Source organism: Ovis canadensis, chromosome 2 (genome assembly GCF_042477335.2).
Source record: "Ovis canadensis isolate MfBH-ARS-UI-01 breed Bighorn chromosome 2, ARS-UI_OviCan_v2, whole genome shotgun sequence".
NCBI classification, from domain to species: Eukaryota; Metazoa; Chordata; class Mammalia; order Artiodactyla; family Bovidae; genus Ovis; species Ovis canadensis.
Window position 1 is genome coordinate 132,321,662 of NC_091246.1, and position 19,080 is coordinate 132,340,741.

The 19,080-nt window shown below is 36.5% G+C and overlaps 1 protein-coding gene across 3 annotated transcripts in view; it reads right to left on the reverse strand.

The window, feature by feature from the left end:
* Positions 1–4,157: 4,157 nt before the first annotated feature.
* Positions 4,158–19,080, reverse strand: part of DNAJC10 (DnaJ heat shock protein family (Hsp40) member C10) — a 46,613-nt gene continuing 31,690 nt past the window's right edge. For all 3 annotated transcript variants that reach the window (XM_069577045.1, XM_069577046.1, XM_069577047.1), the window contains exons 16-24: positions 18,663–18,779; positions 14,716–14,817; positions 13,089–13,244; positions 12,008–12,141; positions 10,976–11,029; positions 10,546–10,693; positions 7,113–7,232; positions 5,375–5,479; positions 4,158–4,278 (exon numbers count right to left, since the gene is read on the reverse strand). In XM_069577045.1, the coding sequence (XP_069433146.1) occupies positions 4,267–4,278; positions 5,375–5,479; positions 7,113–7,232; positions 10,546–10,693; positions 10,976–11,029; positions 12,008–12,141; positions 13,089–13,244; positions 14,716–14,817; positions 18,663–18,779 (948 nt within the window). In that variant the 3' untranslated portion in view covers positions 4,158–4,266. The remainder of the gene's footprint in view (positions 4,279–5,374; positions 5,480–7,112; positions 7,233–10,545; positions 10,694–10,975; positions 11,030–12,007; positions 12,142–13,088; positions 13,245–14,715; positions 14,818–18,662; positions 18,780–19,080) is intronic.

Consider the following 19,080-nt stretch of genomic DNA (forward strand, 5'->3'; position numbering starts at 1 on the left):
GTTTCATTTTCCTTGACTCTTTTGTTGGTTTCTATAAGGAGTACTTTTGTGTAGATTAACCTTATCGTTTAACCATGCCCTAGCCCTTGGCTCTAATACCTTTGTGATCAAGCAGACTTTTTTTTCTCAGAGGCTCTCAGTAGTGGAAGTGTACCAAGACGTGTCAGTGTCCCAAAGAGGAGGAGATTATTCAGCACTTGGATGCAGGCTGATTGGAAACTGTATTCTCAGGCAGTGGATTGTAGAGTACACAAACAGACCACTTTTAGGGGGAGACTGGGAGATGGTCGTTGCTCTCTGCACTGAGGCTTGCAGGGACAGCGCATTATGGACTATTTGCTACAGTCCTACAGGATCCACAAGCACTGCTGCCACCAGAGCCAGGTGATCAGTCCCATGGGTGGCAACCACAATAGCTGGGGCACCAGACGTTTGCACAAGCGCCTTCCCAGGAAGTTCTGGTGATCTGGAGTGAGGTAGAGGGACAGCACACGCCTGCACACCTCCAGGGTCTCTGGAGAGTAAGGAAGTCTGTTCTTCAGGTTAAAGCATTTAAGATAAGCAAACAGGCCTGTTTTACATTAAGACTGGGCAGCTTCAGGATATTCCCTTTGGGCTAAGCCTTGGGGGATTAGCCACAGTAAGTCCATACAAGCTTGTGAGGAACTGCTTCTCAGATTGCACTAGCTCGCAGGTCTGAGAGATGCAATCCCTTGCTGGCTTTCAAAGCTACATGTTTTAGGGGTCCATCTCTCCAAGTCTTAAAAGCTGCAGCACAAGCTGTGGGGTCCAAACCTTTTGATCCTTAGGAGAAACTTGTAGTCTGAGATTCCCCCCTGGTTGGGTCACTGTGTCAGGTGGGGTTTATGGTGAGACTGTGTCTTCAGCCTCTCCTACCCATTCCAATGTGGGCTTTTTCTCATCCACCTGATGTGTAAAAAGTTACTCAGCTAAATTCTGGACTTCTTTCAGAGAGCACTGTTCTGTATGCAGCTATTATTTAATTTGTCCATGGGAGGAGGTGAATTTGGGAGTCATCTTGTACTGGAACCTACTATTTTTCCTACTGAGCTATTTTACTTATCCACTTTTGAATCTTAGGCAAACAAACTAATTTAGAGCAGAACAGAACTTTTCAAATATGATTACAAATTTTCAGAGCAGGCTGCTAAATCATCCACTCCAGTGACAAGATAATGCAACCAAATGATCAAGACACCACATTTCGGGATTTATTATTGAAATGGCCCTGTTTGACATCAGCCTCCATCCATTATTCTGGTGAGTTACTGCTCATAAAATATACCCATCAAGGAGACAGCTGTCCCTTGAATAATGTGGGGGTGAGGAGTGCCAACCTCCAGCAGTCAAAAACTCATGTATAACTTCATAGAGTTGGCACTATGTATCTGAAATTCTGCATTTCTGGATTCAGCCAACCATGGATTACGTACTGTAGAACCTATTTATTGAAAAAGATCTGTATGTGACTGAACCTGTGGTTTTGAAAGGTCAATTGTTGTTGAGTCACTCAGTCATGTCTGATTCTTTGCGACCTAAATGCAAGTCGAATGTTAAATATATATATATAAAAGACTCAAGTCAGTAAATCACTAATATTTTTTACATATGATCAATAATTTATACTCAGCATGGTAGCTGACCTACAAATGTTGCACTGATGTACAAGCACTGAAGTGACTTCGTACTAAGTCACTTCAGTGGCGCTCGTGTGACCCTACGGACTGTAACAGCCCACCAGGTTCCTCTTCCACGGGATTCTCCAAGCAAGAATACTGGAGTGGGTTATCATTTCCTTCTCCAGGGGACCTTCCCAACCTGGGCATCGGACCTGTCTCTCTTACATCTCCTGCATTGGCAGGTGGGTTCTTTACCACTAGCGCCACCTGGGAAGCCTGAAAATATGGAACACTTAATGAATTTGCATGTCATTGTTGTGCAGTTGCCATTAAAACCTTTAATTCTCCCCGCTGTCTTTAAATACCCAATGATACTGATATGATTGCAGACAGTTCTGATGTATGTTACTTTTATCATACATATTACTTAATATGTCTCCCAGGTAGCCCTGGTTTTTGAGCTAATTCCACAGGCACTTACTTAGACCTAATTATAAGATAGATAATATTTACTATTTCATTTACTCCAGTACTCTTGCCTGGAAAATCCCATGGACGGAGGAGCCAGGTAGGCTGCAGTCCATGGGGTCGCTAAGAGTTGGACACGACTGAGCATCTTCACTTTCACTTTTCACTTTCATGCACTGGAGAGGGAAATGGCAACCCACTCCAGTATTCTTGCCTGAGAATCCCAGGGACGGGGGAGCCTGGTGGGCTGCCGTCTATGGGGCCCCACAGAGTCGGACATGACTGAATCGACTTAGCAGTAGCAGTTACTACCTATAAGATGTTTTTCAACAAGTAAGTATGTAATTCTTTATATAGATAATAGTATAGGTGCCTATAAGCTTGTTTATGGATTCTGTCAGAACTGTGAACAGACAGACAGTAAGGAGACACGGCTAAGTCTTGTGTTTAGTTTACTTTTGCACACTCCTCAGTGTCCAGCATGGTACTTGTACAAGTTCAGTAAATATTAACAAAACCTCTCTAGCCATTCCACTTTGGAATTCTTGTAGAAACAAGTCAGTTTTTGAAAACCTTCTAGTGTTTGTAAATTTAATAAATGAAATGCACTTGCCATTACTAATCATAAGTTTAAAAAAAAAAGCTGAGTTAAGATTAAGGTTAGAAGTGGTGACTGGTATGTGCTTACATGCATAAAGTGGAATTCAAAAGGAGTTAAAAGATACACAAGAAATAATATGGGAGAGTATATGAAGAATAAGGTTAGACTTGACAATGAAAAAAAAACTGATCACTTTTTGGATAAGTTGCAGTTGTAAATTAAACCTTTATGAGGACATTTTGGGGAATGGGGTAAAGTGCTATTAAAAAAAACACCAAAAACTCTCCCAATATAATAAAGCATAATTCAAATAGGTTTATGGGGAAATTTTAAGTTTTTAAATAATTTGTTGACCTCTGGATTAACTGGGATTTTTACCATTTCATATACTCTGCAATATAACTAAATAATTACATGTTACAATGTTTTGTTAACGTGTAAGGAAAAAGTAATTGGATTCTTTGAGTATGAACCACCAAGAAATGAAAAGATCGCATTCTTAGATGTTTATACTTGATGTTCTTATAGAAATAACTTCAGTTATGCCAATATTTACCTGAAAATGGCAGCCTCCAACAGTAAATATTTGAAATAACCATAGTATCATTATGAGTTATAGTGAAACAAACAAAATTTTTCCTTCTTGACTAATAAAGTTTGGAAGAGTGAAAAACCACAACTATGAAGGAAAAAAGGCAGATGTAAATGAAGGACGCACATCAAAGCCCCGGAGCTAAAAATGAATTATTAGAAAGACGCTTCAAAAAATCAATTACCATCACATGGAAAAACTACTATGAAAGTAGCTCAAAAAATAAATGGAACACTTATCTTTAAAACATAGAAATACTTGAGATACTTTACAATGCCCAGTTTACTATATATATATATATATATACATATATATTCCCCCCTTCAGGTATTTATGAATACTGTATAAGTCAATAGGATTTGTTGACTTACTGTTAGAAAAATTTCTCATATGTGAAAAATTACAACCAATTATTCAACCTTTAGAAAGATGGTTTCCCCACATTTAGAATGTTTTTTTAAATGAAGTGATACACGGTCAGGGCATCAATATTTTTTAGAACAGGTGACTGAAAACCAAGTTCTCTTTATAGGCCAGCTCCAAAATGTTAAGTGATAAAATACACTTTTAGCACTCAGGCCAGCCAGCCTAAACACCTTTCTGGGAGTCAGCAATGTGTGGCCCACAGGCTGAATGTGGCTTGTGGCCTATTTGTACACAGCCCTGAGTTGAGAATGGTTTTTACATTTTTTAAGGGGTTGTAAACAAAACCAAACCAGAGAATATGTAACAAAAAACCATAGATGGTCTACAGAGCCTAAAATATTTATATTTATGATCTGGCCGTTTATAGAAAAGTCTGCAGACCTTTCATTTATATCAATGTTGTACAGAATTCAGGCAGTGCAATTACAAGTCCAAGATAAGGTTCATTTATTCCCATCATGAATATAAGTAACTTTCTGAAAAGGTATCTTCTGATGTCATCTGTCGATTTCTCTTCAATTTTTTCTCCATTTTCAACATTACAGTTCGTCCTACAATAACAATGTAAAAGTGATTGAATTCCTCTCTCTTAAACATCTAATGTTAAAAGGTAAAAATAATTGACCTAAATTTTACTTTTTCAAAAATAATTACTTAATATTCTTATTTTATAGATCACGTGAAGTATACCTTGTCTAACAGTGGGAAAAGGGTATCTCACAATTCTCACTTGCCCATGGCATGTAATACCATTACTGTAACTTACCACACTTTCAAAGTCATCCTTTGGCATGCTCTTTAACTTCAGTTATTCTACTTTTGACTAATAATGTTTGATTTCAAATGTCTAACTTGAGCTAAAAGTCAGAATTCTAAAGATAAAACATTGTGAGAAAACTAACATAGCCAAAATGTCAGAAATTTTTGTTCATGAAAATGGAAAAAAATACTTTCATTTCTATCTTTTAGATAGAAAAGATAGAAATTTTAGATAAAATAGAATTCTTGAAGTAGGCTGTAAGCTTCATATGTGACGGTCTATCATTCTGATATGGCTTTATAAAGGCAGACTCTCTAGCCTTCTAGCAGCTGTGTTATTCTTTTGTCCTTTCACCTTATAGGGGAAAGAATCCAAGAAACCTAATATGTGAATGTATTAAATTCTACTCAGAAAGCATTCTAGCATTTGTAAACTTGCTGGTCTGTTTCTAAGTGTGTTTTACAATGATACTGATTTTAAAAAAGGAAAACATGAATAGCCCTCTTCAGAAGAGCAAGAAAGAGGCTGACAGATTAGTAATTCAAGGGGGTGGGGCAGGTCAAGATGAATATGGATTCTAATATATCCTGACTATACCAAGAACAAAACAAAACTTGCTCTCCAAAAGGTGTTTTAAGGCTCAAATCAATGCTTTTACATTTGAACAAAATTTATGACCATAGTTACTGTTTTTCTGTTAAAATGGTTTTACTTGTCCAAATTTCTAAGCATTTCAGAAGCTACATTCTGATTGTCATAGTTTCCGAAGAAAAAGTTTCTAACCTTACTGTTTTTTGAAGCTTCATTTTACTGTTTGATACATATAATGTACAGTAAGAACACATTTAAATAATGTTGTCAAAGTCAGTTCTAGATTTAGTCCTTACCTTATCTCTTTTTTCATGATTTTGGAGCTTTTCCAATTTTTCAAATATTAAGGTAGCAATCTCTTTTGCATCTCTGGAATCTATTTGCTCTCCCCAAGTATTTCTCTAAAATTGAAAATACTCTTCTTATAACCTTTTAAGTATCTTATCAAAACATGACATTTCCACCTAAGAAACTTGATTAAATGTTTAAAACTTAAACTTCTTCAAGGAAATGCTGCTGGCAAAAGCAATCAACCAATAACTTACCAGAAATAAACACTAACAATACTGTTATGGAAAAATGTAAATTAACTAATTGGTTAAAATGCATTGCTAACTCCAAATGCCTCAAAACATCTAAACTGTGTAAGAAAAGATGTCCCCAGAGGACTCAAAACATTCTGAAGTCACTGGTTGGCAGACAAAACTTTAACCAACTACAACAATGCAAAGCCATGTATTTCCTGGGTCAGGTCAGTACATCCAGGTCTGTTTATTCTGGATCTGGAGCCACCAGTTTCCTTCTTCCTGGTCGAACTTCAAACTGTATGCTAGCATTCTGTTTCTGTGAATAGCTGCTCACCTAGTTGGTACTTCTCACTTTGATCTTTATTCTGCTGTGGCCTTGTCTGCTAGACTTCTGGATTCTACCCCTGCCTTTCCATTTGGACATATGGTGACATCATGTTTTCAAACAGTTCCCTGTATGGCCTGGTTAATTCTGTGACTGCTCATTAATAAGACGCCTATTTATGTATCTAATTCTCAAGGTGTTCTGAGAACTCGGAAGCCAGAGGAATGAAGATTCAGGCTCTGGTATAAAGTCCTTTATTCTGAGTTCTGCTTACTCCAGACTGTTAAGAGTCCTTCCTCATAAATCAGAATCCTTGATTGAAACATGTAGGTGTCTGACAAGTCTAGAATTCTGAAATTTATCATCTAGTTTCTTTAGCTCTGTTTCAAAGTGTATTATAATCACAAATAAATTACACAAGATCTTAATCTTATATACTTTCTCAAAAGGTATGTATCAAAACATTTGAAATTATTTATCTCAATGTTTTACCAGAAAATGTATGCATAACAAATACTTGTCTATCACAGCTTTATTGTCAAAGTGTCTTAGTCTTTTACTTGGGAAGATAGCACAGGTCATGAATCCTTTCGGTTAGCAGTTACACTGGCTGAAGGGTATACACTTTTGTATCAATGACCATAAAGACCCAGGTCTAATGGGTTAGACTGTCTTTAAAAAAACCACAGTATCAGTGGCCCCAAAAAGGAAATTAATGAATCACAAAATCCTAACTTTAATAGTCTAAACCATTAATGCATATTCCTCAAGATAAATTTTCAGGTACTAAGGCTATTTCAGTTAGGACATCATTCTCTTTTTTTCTTTTTCTTTCCTGGAAGAACTAATCATAAAGGTAATATATGCTAATTCTATAAAAATAGGAAACACAAAACTTCCCAGAAAACAATTACCTTGAATTCCACCACCCACACAAAACCACTATTAGTGTTTTGGTATGTCTATTTAGTAGTTCCCTATTCATGAGTACAGAAACTTTAAGGCACTGGAGACCATCATCTCAATGGTGAGGCAGAAAAAAATTTTAAAATCACTTCGTGTGTATGTGAAAAGCAGCTGTTTCAGTGGCACGCAACACAGTGGGAAACGACAAAAGGAAAGAAACTAGGAAAAAAGTGTTACCTGCTAAAGAAAAGGGACACAGCGGAAGCGTGTACTTACCTTTGCCCTTTCATAAGGGTACAGTCTCACAGTCGGATAGGCTCTGATCCCAGCTTTCTGGCAGGTCTGAGCATAAGCCTGACAGTCTACTTTTCCAGCTTTCACTTTTCCTTTAATCGTCTGAAAAAATAACATGCTTTGCTATTATTCTCTTTGGTATCTACTACTCTGGCAACCACAGAGCAATATGATACTAAAAATTCTAAATATTTATAAATCCAAGGATTTGTTACTTTAAAAACCCCAAACCAAAACAACATAGTTTTAACCTTTTCAATTTAAACAAGACTGCTTCCAAATTCTTACTAGCTCTGAACTCTTATTTACCTAGTATGGCCCCTCCAATAGCAAATAAACTCTCTTTTGCCTTATCAAGAAAATTGAGACGCTTTACCCTGAAGAACCTCACCTTCTTCCTGTCACCCACAAACGTCTGAGATTCTGTCTTTCTGTTCCTATCTCTGGTCTCATCTGCTGAGGCGGGCAACTTCCTCCCATGGAAGGCTGACTATCTCAACATTCTCCCTCCCCGTCAGAGCTCTTACTCACTAGTGAGCATATACTGTTGTTGTTTAGCATATATACATATGATTAAAGAATCCCTTCCTTAATGGCACTGATTCCTCTAACTGCCACCATGCTGCTGTTTTTTTAAAAAATTTATTCCTTGACCATTTCCCCATCATCTACTTATTATCAACACATTTTGCTAGCTTCTGTTCTCACTGCTCCCTCTGCTGAAACTGCTGTCAGTTCACCAATGACCAAACTCAGTGAACACTGTCAGTCTTCTCAGTGAGTGTCTGACACGACTGGCCACTCCTTTCTCGCCTCTTTCCTTTCCCGGCACTTATCACTAGTCTCTTGGCTACCCGATTCCTCTGGTTACTGTTCTCCATTTCCAGCAAGGGGCACTCCTCCCACACCTGCCCCTCGAAATGCCCAACCACAGTTCCGTATCTCATCAGCAATTTTTTCCACTGTGAACAATCTCCCAGGGAGATTTTATACGTCTATATGCTGCTGAACCCCAACATTCCCTTGACTGCAGTCAACTATGTACTGGCCTGTCTCACCTAAAGCACCTTAAAGATACCATTTCTAAAATGACTCCTTTCCCCCTTAACCTACTATCCCTTCTGTCCTACTATTCACTTAATTCAGGCCAGAAACTAGGGCCACGCTAGACTCCTTTTTCTCCTACACTTATCACAAATAAACACTAACTAAATCCTCGTCATTCTTCTCTCTCCATTTGTTCCATTCTTTGTATGACCACTGCCATAATCCTGGTTCAGGTTATCATCTCTCACTTCAGGACAATTAAAATATCCCGGCCACCTCTAATTTTGCCCCCAAGGCTGGGGTACTAAAGGCACACTAACTTGTGCTAGGGCACCAGCAAGGCTGTGTGCAGAAGCACGCGTGCGTGCACACACACACACACACACACTCAGTGAAGGTCAGAGCAATCTAGCCGGCTTGTACTCCCAGGTACAGGAGGACACTATACTGTTTTTGGTGCTCTGGTCTTTCTCTTGTCTTGACGGCCCAGGTTCAGTCCGTTCAATGTGATCCTTCTACAACATAAAATGGATCCTGACATATCCAACAGTTCTCCTCCCATGCTTCTGTAGAATACTTTCTGAACAGTATGAGAGCAGTGAGGAAAAGTGTGCAGTGTGAAGAGTGCAGGCAAGCTGACCAAACCATCTTCTCCTTGCCTAAGAGCCTCAGTTCTGGCCACGCCCCTTTTGTCTTTATCCTCTGGTGACACTGGACCAACAGAAGAAAAGAACTTGCTCCACTGTCTGTCTGTCTTGCATCTCCGCAAATTCTGTCTTCTCTTTAGAGTACCCTTGAGTCAACCCTTCCAAGTGCCATAGTCCTAGCCATATTGCAATTCTCATCTCAAATACTACCTTTTCTGTGGAGCCTTCTGTCTCCTCGCGTGACTCTGATCTGCTCCCCATACTCTTGTTTTGCTCTAATTTCACTATAGTAAAGATCCTACTGATTTACATATATTTGCATTTTACCTTCCCACTAGATTAAAACCTCATTTAAAAAACATGCAATGTTCATCTTTCCATTTTTTCAGCCCTAATGTTTCACATAGTGTTTTTTACTTGGTGCTCAGGATTTGCTGAATGACCGTTTAAATAATTTTCTGCTATATTCAAGATACATCTGCATTACAAAATAGCTAAATTAAGTTTTTCAGTACTTAGATAAGGGAATAAAACATTTTTGTTAGGATTATCGGAGAAAAAGCAGCATAAGAGGAAAAAAGATATAAGTAGGAAAAAAAAAAGAAGAACCTTTTATTTCAAAAACCAGTCAATAACTAAAACAATCTCTTGTGATTCCATAGGATGTTTGAAATCTCTTTGGATGCTCAGCTTTTGCTTCAGACTGGTGGAACTAGTGCTGGCTTTCTCATTCTAATGAACGTTTTGTAGCCAAAGGCAAAATTCCTTGAGAATTCCAAAATTCCCCTTGAGTTGGGGAAGCTAACCATTTAGGACTTGTGACAGAAACACCAAAATAAACTGCATTTACTTTCATTTTGTAAGTGTTTATCGAGTTTAGACACCAGGGATATACAGATAGGTAAGGCATATACTGCTTTCAAGAAGCTCACACTTTATGGAGGAGATAGATATAGTTAACATACAATGTATAAGCATACTGAAGGGGATACTAGGAAGGGGAAATCCCACTGGAGGGATACAGAAATCCCACTGGAGCTGGGTTTTGTAGATTAGGAACAAAAAACAATCCAGATGAGTAAAGTAAGAAAAATGCATTTTAGAGAGGGAATAGCATGTCCGTAAAAGCACTTGTTCAGAGAACATGGAGTACCTTGTTCTGCCTGGAGTATAAGGTCAGGGAGAAGGAAAAAGCTAAAGAGGTCAGAAGGGTCAGATTACAGAGTTGTAATCAAGAACGCATGTCAAGAAATGTGGTTAACAGAAAGCTAGAGAAGGCAATATTTCAGAAAGATCACTAGGGTGGAACTGAAGAAGGAAGACTGGCAATATGAGACTAGTTAAGAGGTGCATATAACAAAGTCTAGATGATGAAGGCATGACCAAAAGGCTAGCAGTGGGATGACAGATTTCAAAGAAGTTTAGGAGACTGAACTAACAGGATCTAGTGACTGCCTTGAGGGCAGCAGGAAGAAAATAAAGAACAAGGGAAGAAGCGAGGTTTCTGGCTAGTTCGGTTAAGCAGATGTTTTCAATCAAGATAGGTAGGTAGTTACAAGCTTGAGTGAAGAAGCAATCTACTGCAAAGATTAAAATCACAGAAATGGAACAGAGTTTTTAAATTCAGAGGAAACTCTTAAGGAAAAATTATTATTTACAAATTCTTATTATTAAAGCATGAGTGTGACTACAACTTATTTAACTAGAAAGATAAGACTTACCCTAGCCAAGAGCTCAAACTCTGGAGCAAAGTTCTGGCAAGGTCCACACCAAGGAGCATAGAAATCAACCACCCAATGGTTTTTCCCTTGTAAAACCTTTTCATTGAAAGTCTGAGGTGTTAGATCTATAGATGCTTGAGGTAAAAATCTGTGACAAGGGATCAAAATTATTTATTATACAAGTCAAAGCAAACATCTAGAAGAGACTATTGCAAATCTTTATAAGTTAAAAATAGACTTCAAAGAATGACAATATAATAAAGCATAACCTTATCTTGGTAAATTACAGTCTTTCCTAAGTGCTAGAACTTTCCTAAGTTAAGTGTTACTTTAAAGTGCTAGAACCTTAACTGAGTAAATTTAGCCACAGACATAAGAGGAAGGTAAAGAACATTGAATATAATTTATACAATTATACATAATTACTCACCCTAGACCCCAGATTCTTAGGGAATAAGCATCTCTATTCCAACCATTGTAACTACTGAAAGAAGAAAAATATGTAAGTTGTAAACAGTTATTTCTATTGTTGGGTATGTTCAGAAAACCATCCTTTTGTAGCAATTTAAAAGTTTAGTTGACTGACTTTATCTGGCACCTCTTATACCTTAGCCGCAAATACTAAGCTTACAAGGTGTACATGGTTCTCCAAACGTATTTTTCTCTAGTATCGACGTTTTTGTGTGTGTGCATGTGCTCAAAACAGACCTAAATGTTTAGATGTCTGCTGGACATCTCCCACAGACCTACAGTAATGGCAAAACTCAAAACCTCCAAGGCTTTGGTTCTGAAACCTGTACCTTGGTTATTACAGTCTGTCAAACTCCTATCCACTTTTTAAGACACATGTCAAAAGGGACAGCATAAATGCAGCCTCATGATTTCCTCATGGCTGTAATACCTTTCTCTGAAATCCATGGTCCATTTTTACTTTTTAATAATATTTATTCTATTCTGTCTTGTATTTGAGTTTCCTACTTGAAATGTCATATGGTGCTGTTGAAACAGCATGGGTGATACCCATCTGAGCTCAAAGCCCAACCTCAAACCTTCGCAGCTGTGTGACTTGGGAAAGTTATCCCAGGTCTGTGAAACAGTTTACTTCTCTGTAATAGTAGGAAGGGTAATAATTCTTACTTCTCAAGAGTATGTGTGAAAATACAAGTGGAAATAATGCGAGCAAAAAGACTCTAGTACAGTACCTGAATCCAAAGAGGGGCTTAATAAATGTTCCTCCCCTCATCTTCTTTCCTAGACTGTCAACCTCACAATCGGTGGGCCCATTCAGTTAGTTCACTTTGTGCTTTGTAAATTCCTCATTCCCACACTATTTTAAATAAGGTGTGGGCTCTCCTAAAGCACTGGGTAGTTTAACTTTTATTTAGTTAGGATAACTTTAAAATTTTAACTGTATAAAAATAAATGATTATATTAATGCCTTCAAATTTTAGAGAATACTTACTGATATTCATAAGCTTTATTTGATTTTGGGGGAAAAAATCTTATCTCAGGATATCTCCGAACATTTTCTTGGGCACAAAAAGAATGGTACTGTTGGCAGTCTATACTGCCCACATTGATCAGTCCAATTAATGTCTATAAAAGAAAAAGAAATATGACTAGATCAAAGTAATTAAATTACCTCATAACAATTTTTTATGTTTACAATAGAGAAGTAGTTACTGTGAGATGGTTATTATATTATTTATCAGTGATTTTTGCCAAATACAAATGGTTAAGGGCTTAAAACATAATAGAACATTTACATTAATGAATTGGAAATCTAATTTTGTAGTCAAAAACTTACTAGAATTATTGTAGACTAAATAATTGATTTCATTCATCTATTACATGGGGAAAATTATGTATATCTAAAATCTGATGTGTCAGAAACCAAGAACTAATGAATTTCTTTGCAACAGTACTTCAAAATTATTTTTAAAATGGAAATGTGGATTGCAGATAGCATACTGAGTCATGCCCGAATTTGAAAATTTTATTGAAAAGAGCAGAAAATTAGTATGAATTTAAATACTAGAAAGAATGTTAACTCTTAGGTTTATTCATTTTTTACCTTATAAATAAATAAAATAATAATTGCATTTTCCATTCTGGTATTTAAATAATTTGTTTCCAATCTTTCATGATTTATAATGCTCTGTAGGAAATTTAAAAATCTAACTATTTCATTGATCAAGGCCATTTTTTTTTCTTTATCATCTTATAATACTGTGAAGAAACTATTTCTAAGCTCTAAAAATGAAGAAGTAGAAAAAATATTAATAGGAAACAAAAAGGATCTTTGTGTTGATGTTGGCAGAAATTTGGTCAAACCCAGTGACACAGAAAAAAGGGTCATTATTGTATACTATTCAGTTCCAGACAGAAGTAGAGTTGAAATCTAATTGTTTTATAAAAAAAACGATCAAAACTCTTATTAAGTGACAATCTAGAGGTAGGTTCATTCACTGCAGTTTCAAAGTAATTGTTAAATAAACATTCTTAGTAAATGTTAAAACTTAAAGTAAATTATTTTACTATACCCGGGCCATTCTTTTCCATTCTGGCATTAAGACTTGACATGGATGACACCATGGAGAATAGAAATCAACCATCCAGACTTCATCATGCTTTCTTTGTTTAACCAGTTCGTTGAAAGTGGTAGGTGTCAAAGAGATCACTGAAGGATTCATAAGATCCTAAAGAGAATACACCGTTCATTGTAACAGATATAAAAAAGACTAGTTCACGTATTCTTGGGCAAATTGTTGGTATATGTCACTTGGAAAAGTTTCTGCTTTTGAATAATCAAAGGATACATTAGAATATTTAAAGAGAATCTATAGTGGATTATCTTAAAAAAGGAAGAAATGATCCTTCATTTACATTTTAAGTTTGGATTCTGCTCGTCAGTCTTATTAAATCAAGGAACATTTTCTTATTTCTATGTATCACTAAAACCATCTTAGGCAGAGAAAAGTGGCAACATTAATTAAGGTTGTGGGTAGATGAGCCAAGAGTTTCAAGAGCTGCCCAGATGTCTACATAGGCCACATAGTTCTTTTTGGAACCAATAATTGGTTTGGAAAGGATCCTTTAATTATTAATGGAAAGTCTACTATCCTATTTTTCTGACATTCCCACTTGAGATACTGCACAATCTCAGATCACTTGCTCCAAATGTCGTCTTGTTAATAACAAGCTTCACTCTATCATGACTGGGTAATACTAATCATGTTAGCGTCCCTGGGGACACAAACAACACAAAAAGCTATTATTTTTCAGGAGGAGGAAAAGAGTAGGACAGAGGCTGGGAGGGCAACTGCTTAGATAATAAGCTATAATTGTTCATTTTTTGTTAGGAGTCCGCTGTTAACTATTTTAGTCAATTAAGATTAGTAGCGATTTAAAAAAAAGGGGGATGCTCTAGTAGAATACTTCTGGGCTAATAACACAGCAGGCTTGGCATAAGCTGTTAAGGCATGCAGAAGCCTTCCATTGGTGGCTGAGGTAAGACTGTCCTTAGCCACGTATTTCTTGGAATTATCCAAGAATGGGATTCAGTGCTATCTAATCTATATGGGACCAAAAAGAAATAATCTGTGGTAGATTAGAGAAAACAGGGGCGGGGAGAGGGGTGACAAGGCTTTATGTAAAATTTTTAATTTCACGTATTCAATAAATAATTGTGTCCACCAAGTACAAGGCACCATACTAGGTAACAAACAAAACACACACTGGCTAAGAACTCTGAGAATAAGTCTATTAATAAAAGAGTAGAGAATTTAAAAAATAATTTTGTCAGAAGATGTTTTTGGCATAAAAATCGCAGCACGCCAGGCCCCCCTGTCCATCACCAACTCCTGGAGTTCACCCAAACTCATGTGCATCAGGTCAGTGATGCCATCCAGCCATCTCATCCTCTGTCGTCCCCTTTTCCTCCTGCCCCCAACCCCTCCCAGCATCAGAGTCTTTTCCAATGAGTCAACTCTTCGCATGAGGTGGCCAAAGTATTGGAGTTTCAGCCTTAGCATCAGTCCTTCCAATGACACCCAGGACTGGTCTCCTTTAGGATGGACTGGTTGGATCTCCTTGCATTACTAAATACTCATATAAAGTATATACATACATGGAAGGATTTGTAACTATATAGGCTGTAAGTTAAAATACCTCTACGAACTCCAAGATCTGTTCAGCAGAGTGATGTCCTTCATATTCATGAATGTTGGACTGGTTGAATACCACTGTTGTTGGATAAGCCTGAATGTTATACTGTTTGGAATGAAAATACAAATTAAACATAAGGTTCTATATATTTTACCTATTTGCTTCAAATTTATAACCAGTTTGCTTTAAGCAACAACAACACGATTTTTAAAGACTCAATGCCTAACTGATGACTGAAAAATTTTAGCCTAGCCAAATATAACAAAGGAAATAGATTTACTGCTGTATCCTGAGCAGCTGATTCTTATGTACAGTTACTCAATTCGTCATAAAATCCATAGGCACTGAAACACTGAGAAGTGAGCATGGGCATTTGTGAGTGCAGTCCCCTCCTACTTGCCTGAACCAGGGTGGGTGGGTGGATGGGGATATGAGCAGATGGCTCTAGTTTGAGTGTTTTTTTTTTTTTTAAACCAAAATAAACACTCCAATTTGTTCAGAAGTAGAAGAAAATCAAGGACATAAAAATAGCAGAATAAGGAAAATAATAATCCATGTGTACACAGCCATTTTTAGAGAATTATGAATCATGTGCTAAAAATGAGGTCACTTTTTATTCTTTGCTCAGAACAGCTTTTATGGTATGTGTGTATATATGTATATATATATATAAACCACTATAATTTCCTTCCTCAGAATTAACATGAGCACTAATTCAGGAAGCACTTCTCAAGCTTTTTATTTTTTAGAAGGTTATAAACAGATCCCTATCTCTAAATTTGCTGTAGCTGAACTCTGCATCCTCAATGCTGACAAGCACTCATTAGCAAACTGAACTTCAAAAATAGTTTTAGAAAAAGCAATGCAAATATTTACCAAACTTTTGTAAATGAGCACAAATAACCCGTTAGATGGAAAAAACCATTTATCTAACATTTGACAAGTCCTTACTATGTGTTAAGCACCCTTTTAGCACTGAAATGTAGTTTCTCATCTGTTCCTCACAACAATTCTATTTGGAAGTTAAAATTACTGAATCAACTTTATAGACGAGGAAACTGAGGTACTGAGAGGCTCAGTGATTTGATGAAGGTTAACCAATCAGTGAGTAAGGAATCCTGGCCTCTATTCCAGGTGAATTTGATACAACAGGTTTAACTATCTACACTCTGCTTAATTATCTACAGACAATTAAAAACTGAGATGAAAAGTAGAAAAACTATAGGAATTCAAATTACTGTTGAATACAATTCTTCATTTTTGCTTAGCAACTTTTCAAAGTCCCATACAAGACATTTAAAACCAAAGGCCTTATTTATTTCATTTTTTAAACTCATTTTAATGAAATTTCAAACATGATATAGAGAGATTCATTTAACAAATACATATCTCTACCACTACATTTAAGGATGATTAACTTTTCTGCCGTTCTGGCAGATTTTTGGAGGTTCTCCTTTATGATCCCATTTCCTTCCCTTCCTGATGCTAGGAGTAACCAATATTCTGAAATACGCATGTCTGCAATCCACTGATGTTTTACACTTTTGCTACAGCCATGTGTATTCCTAAACAGTACACTGTGATGTCTGAGCACTTATAAACTTTCTATAATTCCTCTGTATACTATTCTACAGTCTGCTTTTTTCATTATAGTCTTGAGATTTACCAAACATTCTGGTAAAGACAGATCTAGTTTTAAATCCCCTATGATTATTCTATTGTGTGACTGGATACTTTATTTATTTATGTACTTGCTACTACTTGTCAGCTAAAATTTTTAAATTTGATGGAGGGAGGGTATATGATCACTGCAATGGTTTGTACTTTCTTGAGGACCAGTGAAGTTGAACGTTTTTTACATTTATTGAATTTCTGCCTTTATAAAAGGTAGAAATTTCTGCCTTTATAAAAGGTAGAAATTTCTGCCTTTATAATAAACCTCCTCATTCTTTTGTTATTTTAAAAAACTGATCTGTAGTCTTTAAACACTCTGGACAGTGAGGCTTTGTCAGCTGTATGTGCCGCAAATACTTCCTCAGTCTGTTTGTTTCGACTTCATGTCTTTTTCTTTGGCAACAGTTTTAACATTCAATGAAACTAAAAATCATTCATAACTTTTATCCTCAGTGTGTATGTGCACTGACAGGCATGAGGGTCTCTGTGGAATGAAATTCTTCTTCACATAGATGCATAAAGATTTCACCCTACATTTACTTATATTATGCTTTTAAAACACAGTGCTTTCTTGAAAAACTGAAGTATAGTTGATTTACAACATTGGGTAGGCTTCAGTTCTACAGCAAAATGATTTCATTATATATATATGTATTTCAGATTATTTTCCATTATGGGTTATTACCACATATTGAATATAATTCCCTGTGCTGTACACTGTCTTTGTTGCTTCTTTTATGTGTAGTAGTGTGTATCTGTTAATCTCATAATTGTAACTTGTCACCTCAGGCTTTGGTAACAATGTTTTCTTTCTTTGTGAGCATGTCTCTATTTTGTATACAGGCTGATTTGTATAATTTTTAACATTCCACATATAAGTGATATCATATCATATTTGGCTTTCTCTGTCTGACTGACTTCCCCAAGTATAATATTCTCTGGCCAAGTAATATCCCATTGTGCATACAAACACAACCCCCACATCTTAAGCCAACTGTCTGCTGATAGCCACTTGGGTTGTTTTCATATCATGGCTATTGTAAACAGTGCTTCTATGAACTGTATCTCTTCAAATTAGAATTTGTTTTTTTTGGATATGTACCCAGGGTTAGGATTGCTGGATCATATGGTAGCTCTATTTTTAGTTTTTTAAGGAACCTTGATATGCTCCATAGTGGCTGTACCAATTTATATTCCCATCAACAGTATAGGAGGGCTCATTTTTCTCTATACCGTCTTCAGGGTTTACTGTCTGTAGACGTTTGGGTGACAGCCATTCTAACTAATGTGAGGTGATACTGTTGTAATTTATATTTCTCTAATAACCAGAGTTGAACAACTTTCTATAGGCCTGTTGGCTATCTGTATGTCTTCATAATAATAATTACTGAAAATCATCAGAAATTCAGTGTTCAAGTTTCTCCAATTATCTTTTTTTGAGTTGGTCTGTTTGAATACAAGGCCTGAACACTGTATTTGAACAATAGTCTTATCAGTCTTTTTAATATCTTTTTTCCTTCTTTCAATGTGTATGTCCAGTAAACTGCCATTTTGTCCTAAAAAGTTCTCTACATGCTGGGATTTGAAGATTGTATGCATGCCCCCATATCACTTAATATGTCCCGTCACTGAATTTCTTATACACTAATATCTGTAGGCTTGATCTGATTTAGGATTCCCCCCCAAGAATATTTTATAATTTCTATTTCTTCCTAAACTGAAGAGTAAATTTTTATTAACCTAAGAAAGTACATTGTGTAAATAAAGGTTTAAAAAACCCTGTTTAATTTCTATTAACTACACTTAGAAGACAAAGAATAAAAACTATAGGTTGCCAAAAAGAAAGCATAATATAAGTGTTAGTTGCTTGATGCTGTCCGACTCTGCAACCCCATGGACTATAGTCCGCCAGGCTCCTCTGTCCACAGACAAGAATATTGGAGTGGGTAGCCACTCCCTTCTCTAGGGCATCTTCCTGACCCAGGGTTCAAACCCGGGTCTCCTGCATTGCAGGCAGATTCTTTACCATCTGAGCGACCAGACACGCCCATAGGTTGCAAAAAGGTAATATTAAAAAACAACAACAACAACAAAAAACCCACCTTATTTATGTTTAATTCAATCATAATTTTATATCATTTTGATGAAATTATTTAAGTAATATGTTACTACTCTAAATGTTAGATGTACTTTTGAAAGTTATTTTATTGGTTTAAGGTGAGGCTGCTGAAACATTTTACAAAAACATTAGAATAAATATTTGTACTTTGCCTTACCATGTTACAGAGTCCTTCGTGAACTGTACAATCTAATGTACCAAACTTAAGCTGACCATAAAGATGCTTTGATGCTTTTCGCAGCTCTGGCAATAAAGCTCGACATGGTGGACACCACTATTGAAGAAAAAAAATATTCATAAGCACCAAGCCAAATGAAACCGAAAAACCACGTATTTTTTGCAACAAGCAATATGCTAAGATAAACAATATTTATTACAGTGACAAATCTTAAGCATTTATACACTCAGTCCTTGGAAGGGCGAGTATGTCAGCCTTCCTTAAAAACAGTATGTGACAGTGGCCAAACTGAGTAACATGATTCTAACACACATTCTTCAAGGTTACCGAGAAAATGGTTTTTCTTTTGTCACAACAACAGAAAGCCTGAAAATGTGGAAATGACAGATAAACATAA